The sequence below is a fragment of the Helicoverpa armigera genome, chromosome 24, assembly GCF_030705265.1.
Source record: "Helicoverpa armigera isolate CAAS_96S chromosome 24, ASM3070526v1, whole genome shotgun sequence".
Taxonomy (NCBI): domain Eukaryota; kingdom Metazoa; phylum Arthropoda; class Insecta; order Lepidoptera; family Noctuidae; genus Helicoverpa; species Helicoverpa armigera.
This window is the reverse complement of record NC_087143.1, coordinates 8,837,974-8,846,771: the sequence shown is the minus strand read 5'-3', so window position 1 is coordinate 8,846,771 and position 8,798 is coordinate 8,837,974. Positions and strand designations below refer to the sequence as shown.

The following is an 8,798-nucleotide window of genomic DNA, read 5'->3' as shown; positions in this document are numbered from 1 at the left end:
ATGGGGGGGATCGACATTGGAACGTCCCGTGACGTCAAAATATTAGGCCTCACAATCGACGACAAACTCAGCTTCAACAAACACATAGCTATCGCTTGTAAAAAGGCGATAGCTATGTACAAACAACTGGCCAGGGCAGCTCGAGCTAGTTGGGGTCTACAGCCGGAAATCATCAGGACCATCTACACGGCAGCAGTAGAGCCCACGATACTGTACGCAGCGAGTGCATGGGCGCCAGCCGCAAACAAATTAGGGGTCCAAAAACAGCTAAACGTGGTCCAAAGAGGGTTTGCGCAAAAGTTGTGAAGCCTACCGCACGGTCTCCCTAAACTCGGCACTGTTGCTCGCTGGGATACCCCTAGACATTCGGATAAGGGAAGCTGCTTCACTTTACGAAGCGAAGGTGGGAGTGCCCCAGCCAACACTGGGAGATAGGGAGATCGAGCGGATGGCCTCAGCCCTTGAAGCCCCTCACCCCGCAGAATTGGTGACACTGCAGTACGACAGCATAGCGGACGACGAAGAATACAGAAACCGGAGTGAGGAGTTTGCTGTGCGCATTTTTACCGACGGCAGTAAGATACAGGGCAAGGTCGGCGCGGCGCTATCTTTGTGGGATAGTACCACCGAAACAAAGGCTCTTAAACTTACTTTGCCGTCATACTGCACTGTCTACCAGGCTGAATTGTTGGCACTGCAGAAAGCGGCAACTGAAGCACTCAAACGCCGGGAAAACACGTTCGGCATCTTCAGCGACTCTATGGCGGCCCTGCAGACAGTCACCAACGTCAGTGCCCCCCATCCTCTAGCAGTGGAAACAAGGGACACCATACGCCTGAAGCTCCAGAACAAGAGTGTCTCCTTGTTCTGGATAAAGGCCCACAGGATTGAGGGCAATGAGCGGGCTGATCAACTCGCAAAAGAAGCCGCCCTAAAGTCGAAGAAGAAGCCGGACTACGATCCTGTCCATCCTCATTCGTCAAGCGGCAGATACGTATGAGGTCGCTTGACGAATGGAATGGGAAATATAAAGCCGGAGAAACAGCCTCCGGCACTAAACTGTTTTTCCCCGACGCAATATCCGCGTACGGTATCGTGAGGAAAATTGACCTCACGTACATAAGGACACAAATCTTCACTGGGCACGGTGGATTCTCCTCATCTGACACGATTTAAATGTAAGGAGAATTCATCGTGCGCCTGTGAACCTGAGTCGAGGAAACCGTTGCCCACATCCTCCTGGAGTGCCCAATTACAGAGAGAGCACGTTTTGAGACGGAGCAAGAGTTAACAATGAGCCTTACAGCAACAAACCTCCCATTTCTAATGAGAGATAAAAAAGACCGGCCGAAATTTTTAGATTATTGCGAAAAAATAGTTAGTTTAGTAATAAGTAGAAATAAGTTGTAAATATGGATACTTACCTGTATATTGAGTATATAGTTTAAGTACCAATATACGGGAAAAAAAAAAAAAAAAAAAAGTGTATAAATATATATATAATAAAAGATACGAAAAGCTCAAAAAAATAAAAAATAAAATAAAAAATAAAAAAATAAAAAATACTGGGCCAAGTGCACTGCTTAGCTGTAAATTAGACAATAAATAAATCACCATAGATATAAGTTAGTTCAAAGATGTTAGCTATGTAAATGTATGTAAGATAATAATTAAACAAATCGCAATAAAGAGCTCTGACAACGTTAGAGGACAACTTGCGAGGCAGGAGTGGGTTTTAGCCGGTAAGAGTCCGGCACTACCCCTCGGGGTGTCCATGAGGATTTCCCACCTGCCACAACAAAAAAAAAAAAACCTAACCTAACCTAACCTAACCTAACCTTTTTTTTTTTCTCGGGGAAATCATGGACTTCCTCCGCCTGGGAGAGGCGGAGGGTGTGCCGGACTCTTACCGGCTAAACCCCCTGTGTCCTCCTTACACGCGGGGCCGCGGGAATCCAAATTCTTCCGCAGCCCCGCACTGGTGCTGGCCCGCCTTGCGGGCCTCGCCTGGCACGGGGTGAGGTGTTAAACTCCCCGTGCAACGCCTCAGAGGCGCGCGTCGACACCGCGCGCCTCCGCCCGGGTCCGTTGAATAGGGGCGGGACTTCCCAAGTCCTTCGCCCCTGGACCCGTTCAGGGCGGAAGAGGGCGTTGTCGCCCTCCTCCGGCGCCCGGAGCGCCTGCTGCGGGCGGGATCGGCAGTTGGTTCTGCAGCTTCCTTCTGCGACATCACGTCCTCGCAGAAGGACACCACTGCGTCCCACGACTCTGCGCTGCCGACCATCTTCCGTACCACGGCCGGCAGCGACAGATCGCCTCCTACTTCATTTGTGAGGACACGGCGGCGCTCCTCCCAAGCACACTGAACGAACGTGTGTTGCGCCGTGTCCTCCCCGCCATGGACGCAGTGGTGGCACCGAGCGTCCGGCTCCCTGCCTATGCGACACAGGTACTTGCCGAAGCAGCCGTGCCCCGACAGCACCTGCGTCACCCTGAACGACAGGGAGCCGTGCCTTCTCCCGAGCCAGTCGTCGAGCACTGGCCGGATCGCTCGACGGTGGCGAGGCCGGCGGTAGGGCGCAGAAGCCTCTGCCGCCATTCCGCCACCAAGACCTGACGGAGTCTGCTCGGCGCTGCGCTATCTGCCGCTGCACCGGCCTCGAGTCCCGTGCTCTCTTCCTCGCGCCACCGATACAGCGACGCGAGTACTTTAGCCTCTAGGTCCCAGGGCGGGGATCCGGCCAGGACGCAAGCCGCCTCGTAGGAAATCGTGCGATACCCGCGGACGACTCTGACGGCCATCGCCCTCTGCGGTCTGCGCAGAATGGCTAGAGTGCTGGCCGCCAGGTCCATCGCTCCACAGGGCCCCATATAGCCATGGACCGCACGATTCCCACGTACAACCGCCTACAGGCGGCGCTCGGGCCCCATGTTAGGAAGCAACGTTGACAGCGCGCCCGCTGCACCCATCAGCTTGGGCACCAGCCGCCGGAAGTGGGGCCGAATTCATCGGCTGTCGAGCACCAATCCCAGATACTTCATGGTGGACTCGACAGCTATCCGGGCTCCACCGACCACGATGTGTGATCCCGACGGCGGCGCGCGTCGGGGGCCATGAAACACCATGGCCTCCGACTTGTTGAGGGCCACCTCCAGGCCCAGGCGCCGGATGCGGTTCACCACCTGTGACACCGCAGCCGTGGCTATCAACGCTGCTTCCTGTGCGAGCTCCCCGGGCAGTGACAAGCGTGTCGTCCGCATAACACGTCAAGTCGGCGCCCGACGGGAGTTCGCCTCTCAGCACCCATCGTAACCGATGTTCCACAGGAGCGGCCCCAGCACCGATCCCTGTGGAACACCGCACGTCATGAGGTGCCGACCGGCACCGTCATGTCCCCGATATGTGACGCATCTACCTTCTAGGTAGGCCCCTACTGTGCGACGGAGGTAGGGAGGCACGCGGTGATATCTCAGTGCCTCCCGAATACAGCTCCAGGGCAGGGTGTTGAACGCGTTGGAGATGTCTAAAGACACCGCCAACACCACCCCACCCCGGGACACCGTCTCTCCGCCAGGCTCTCACGCGCATTATGGCGTCTACGGTGGAGCGCCCGCGACGAAAACCAAACTGGTTGTCGTCCAGGTCCGGCCTCTCACACAAGTGGCTGACGAGGCGATCTGCGATGACACGCTCAAAGAGTTTGCCCGCCTCGTCGAGCAGCACTATGGGCCGGTACGCGGACGGCGAGTCCGGGGGCGCCTTCCCTGAGCAGGACCAGCCTCCCTCCTTCCACACACTGGGAAACTGACCCTGCTCGAGACATGCCGTGAAGAGCCCTCTCAGCTGGGGCTCTAGCTCCTTCAGAGCCAGGACGAGAGCTCGGCCAGGAACTCCGTCGGGTCCGGGCGCCGTGTTCTTAGCCCGGAGCCGCGACACGGCCGCTCGTCTCTGCTTGCGTCACCTCGGGGACATCGGTGCTCTCCTCTTCGGGAGAGTCTGTGGCCGAGGGTGAAGCCATCGTCGGGGAACGTGTCCCGCCTGCTCAGGGAAGAGCGCCAATACGACCGCCCCTAGCAGCTGGGGCTGCATGCTCTGCACCAGTGCCCATGCACGCAGCTTGCCCCGTACCCAACGGTAGCGGCCCCACGGATCCCGATCCAGGGACCCCAGCAGCTCCTCCTGGCACGCGACTTAGAATCGCCGATGGCCAGCCACAGAGTCTCCTTGGACGCGCTGTACACCTCATACAGCGCGTCCTCCCCGGTGGAAACCCGTCGACGTCGTCTCCGGTATCGGTGTACTGGCGGCGAGCCGCAACGCACGCGATGCGCAACTGCGCAATCTCGGCGGTCCACCAGTACACCTGGCGCCTTGCGGACTGTTGGCGGACGCGGGCATGGACGCGTCGCAGATCTGCGTCATCGCCCCGCGAAACCGCAGCGCCACCGCTTCGACGTCGACGGGGCCGTCCGTCGCCGACTCCCAAATCCAGGACTGGACTAAGGCAGCTTCCTCGAGCAGTTCCTTGTCGATGCACTTAAGCGCCCAGCGCGGGCCGTCGTTGATCGGGGCTGTTGGATGGCGGGCTCGCGGTCTGGGCAGAGACGTCGAACCGGATATACCTGTGGTCCGACAGCGTCTCCACCTCCACGGCGACACGCCAGTCGCGGACTCGGCTGGCGACAGAGGGGCTAGCGAACGAGACGTCCACTATCGACCCGCCCCGCTGCCGCACGCACGTGTATTCCGAGCCCCGATTCAGGACGACCAGACCGGTCGTCACCGCCCACTCTTCCAGCACCTCGCCCCGAGGGTCAGTGACCGGAGATCCCCACGCCGATGACTTGGCGTTGAGATCCCTGAGCACCCAGAACGGGCGAGGGTGATGGCGGCCTACGACGGCGCCCAACTCGACAAGGAAACCCTCGAAGTCGGCGAGACTCTTGTTGGGGAGAAATACGCCCCACAATGACGATGCCGCCCGAGACCGCAGCAACCCAGCCACGGCCCCGAGACGGGTCGGTCAGAGTCCCGCCATAATGGCCACCAAACCGTCAGCGCACCCCAGCCAGTTGTCACGGGCGGGGATGAAGTACGGCTCGGCGACCACAGCCACACAATCGACCACTCTGCCATGCTCTGGAGGAGAAGATCCTGAGCTCTGGCACAGTGGTTGATGTTCTGGAGGAAATGGAGGTGCCCTATTGACACTCCATTCCCTCGGCAACGGTCCTGGGCCGAGTCGGCGCGGAGCTACTGGCCTGCGGGGTGGCGAGGTTTCCGGCAGGCTTAGAGCTCTCTTCTTTTCTTGGCCTTGCTGGCAGGCGCCACAGGCCCTCCGCCCACTTTGTGTCCCGCTGGCTTCCCCACAGCCGAACACAAGCAGCAGTTTGGCGCCGCGGAACACTGGGCCGCCTTGTGGCCGGGCTGACCGCAACGATAACAGAGGTCGCTGCGGTCAATCTCGGCGGTGCATTTTGCCCGGACGTGCCTTCTCCAGGCACCGGAAGCACCGTGCCCGGGGCTGCAGGAGTTTCACCCTCGCTGCAACCCAGCCAACCAGCAATCTGCCACTATCGGCGATCTTTTCGCCGACGCTACAGGGCACCGAACCCAGACTACGCCGAGTCCGGTAGCGTCAACGCGTATGTCGCCGGCCCGCACCTTGTCCGGCGGACACTCTCCGCCACGAGCAACGGCCGCCGCTCCTCAGAGGTCACGGAGTCGTCCAGGCCAGCAATCCGCACTTCTGCGGTTTTCATTGGCCTGGAGACCCGGACGTCCTCTGGGTTGAGGACCTCCTTCATTTTGGCGGCCAGAGCGTCCGCTCGACGCTGTCGCTCGCAGCACCAGCCACCTCAACAGCCGCGCACCCGTGGCAGCCTGCCTGAGGGTGACGGACTGGAGGCCAAGATCTGCCAATTTTATCTTGGCCTTGGCCTCGGCAATCACCGACTGGTACGTAACGCCGCGCCCGCAGCTCCGGGCTGGAGTTAGCGTAACAGCCTCAGAACGAGGCGCACGTATCGCCGGCGCATTGCGACCGCCGGTCTTTGGCAGTCCGTCGCGCAGGCTGCGCAACTGCGGCGCGCGCTGCTGCTGGTGCCGCGGCCTTTGGCGGCTTTGCGGGCCCTGCGGCCCACGACTTTCGCCCAGGTCTCACCCTTGACCCGGCAGTCGTGGGCTGAACACTCGACGGGTTCCCTCCACGGGCTTTTCAACACCCTCCGCGAACCTAACCTAACCTAACCTAACCTAACCTAACCTAACCTTTTTTTTTTTTTTCCTCGGGGAAATCCTCATGGACTTCCTCCGCCTGGGGAGAGGCGGAGGTGTGCCGGACTCTTACCGGCTAAAACCCCTGTGTCCTTCCTCATGCGGGGCCGCGGGAATCCAAATTCTTCCGCAGCCCCGCACTGGTGCTGGCCCGCCTTGCGGGCCTCGCCTCGGGCACGGGGTGAGGTGTTAAACTCCCGTGCAACGCCTCAGAGCGCGCGTCGACACCCGCGCGCGCCTCCGCCTCGGGTCCGTTGAATAGGGCGGGGACTTCCCAAGTCCTTCGCCCCTGGACCCGTTCATGGGGGCGGAAGAGGGCGTTGTCGCCCTCCTCCGGCGCCTGAGCGTGCCTGCTGCGGGCGGGATCGGCAGTTGAAATCTCCTCTCCCGTTCCGCAGCTTCCTTCTGCGACATCACGTCCTCGCAGAAGGACACCACTGCGTCCCACGACCTGCGCTGCCGACCATCTTCCGTACCACGGCCGGCAGCGACAGATCGCCTCCTACTTCATTTGTGAGGACACGGCGCTGTTCCTCCCAAGCAACACACTGAACGAACGTGTGTTGCGCCGTGTCTCCCCGCCATGGACGCAGTGGTGGCACCGAGCGTCCGGCTCCTGCTATGCGACACAGGTACTTGCCGAAGCAGCCGTGCCCCGACAGCACCTGCGTCACCCTGAACGACAGGGAGCCGTGCCTTCTCCCGAGCCAGTCGTCGAGCACTGGCCGGATCGCCTCGACGGTGGCGAGGCTGGCGGAAGCCTCTGCCGCCATTCCGCCACCAAGACCCGACGGAGCTCTGCTCGGCGCTGCGCTATCTGCCGCTGCACCGGCCTCGAGTCCCGTGCTCGCTCTTCCTCGCGCCACCGATACAGCGACGCGAGTACTTTAGCCTCTAGGTCCCAGGGCGGGATCCGGCCAGGACGCAAGCCGCCCGTAGGAAATCGTGCGATACCCGCGGACGACTCTGACGGCCATCGCCCTCTGCGGTCTGCGCAGAATGGCTAGAGTGCTGGCCGCCAGGTCCATCGCCCACACAGGCCCCATAGCCATGGACCGCACGATTCCCACGTACAACCGCCTACAGGCGGCGCTCGGGCCCCATGTTAGGAGCAACGTTGACAGCGCGCCCGCTGCACCCATCAGCTTGGGCACCAGCCGCCGGAAGTGGGGCCGAATTTCATCGGCTGTCGAGCACCAATCCCAGATACTCCATGGTGGACTCGACAGCCATCCGGGCTCCACCGACCACGATGTGTGATCCCGACGGCGGCGCGCGTCGGGGCCATGAAACACCATGGCCTCCGACTTGTTGAGGGCCACCTCCAGGCCCAGGCGCCGGATGCGGTTCACCACCCTGACACCGCAGCCGTGGCTATCAACGCTGCTTCCCTGTGCGAGCTCCCCGGCAGTGACAAGCGTGTCGTCCGCATAACACGTCAAGTCGGCGCCCGACGGGAGTTCGCCTCTCAGCACCAATCGTAACCGATGCCCACAGGAGCGGCCCCAGCACCGATCCCTGTGGAACACCGCACGTCATGAGGTGCCGACCGGCACCGTCATGTCCCCGATATGTGACGCATCTACCTTCTAGGTAGGCCCCTACTGTGCGACGGAGGTAGGGAGGCACGCGGTGATATCTCAGTGCCTCCCGAATACAGCTCCAGGGCAGGGTGTTGAACGCGTTGGAGATGTCTAAAGACACCGCCAACACCACCCCACCCCGGGACACCGTCTCCTCCGCCAGGGCTCTCACGCGCATTATGGCGTCTACGGTGGAGCGCCCGCGACGAAAACCAAACTGGTTGTCGTCCAGGTCCGGCCCCTCTCTGCACAAGTGGCTGACGAGGCGATCTGCGATGACACGCTCAAAGAGTTTGCCCGCCTCGTCGAGCAGCACTATGGGCCGGTACGCGGACGGCGAGTCCGCGGGCGCCCCCTTCCTGAGCAGGACCAGCCTCCCTCCTTCCACACACTGGGAAACTGACCCTGCTCGAGACATGCCGTGAAGAGCCCCCTCAGCTGGGGCTCCAGCTCCTTCAGAGCCAGGACGAGAGCTCGGCCAGGAACTCCGCCGGGTCCGGGCGCCGTGTCTTAGCCCGGAGCCGCGCACACGGCTGCCTGTCTCTGCTTGCGGTCACCTGGGGATCGTGCCTCTCGAGAGTCCCGCCGAGGGTAGCCATCGTCGGGGAACCGCCTGCTCAGGAAGAGCGCCAATACGACCGCCCTAGCAAACCTAACCTAACCCCAACCTAACCTAACCTTTTTTTTTTTTTTCCTTTTTTCTTTTTCTCCTGGGGAAATCCTCAGGACCTCCCGCCTGGGAGAGGTGAGGTGTGCCGACTCCACCGGCTAAACCCCTGTGTCCTCCTTACAGGGCGCGGGGCCGCAATCCAAATTCTTCCGCAGCCCCGCACTGGTGCTGGCCCGCCTTGCGGGCCTGCCTCAGGGCCGGGGGAGGTTAAACCCCCGTGCAACGCCCAGAGGCGTCGACACCCGCGCGGCCTCCGCCTCGGGTCCGT

General features: G+C 61.1%; 1 protein-coding gene across 1 annotated transcript; it reads left to right on the top strand.

Moving 5' to 3' along the window:
- LOC126053517 (uncharacterized) lies at positions 1–1,000 on the top strand. Its single transcript, XM_064041031.1, has 2 exons — positions 1–212; positions 301–1,000. Exons 1-2 carry the CDS (start codon positions 1–3, stop codon positions 998–1,000), a joined length of 912 nt encoding a protein of 303 aa, XP_063897101.1.
- The last annotated feature ends 7,798 nt before the right edge of the window (positions 1,001–8,798 follow it).

What these genes read in the sequence shown, in the direction of transcription:
- LOC126053517 (XM_064041031.1), top strand. Translation starts at nt 1, where the DNA reads ATGGGGGGGATCGACATTGGAACGTCCCGTGACGTCAAAATATTAGGC. An exon ending in GCAGTAGAGCCCACGATACT is followed by an intron (nt 213 to 300) that starts GTACGCAGCGAG and finishes TTTGCGCAAAAG; the next exon opens with TTGTGAAGCCTACCGCACGG.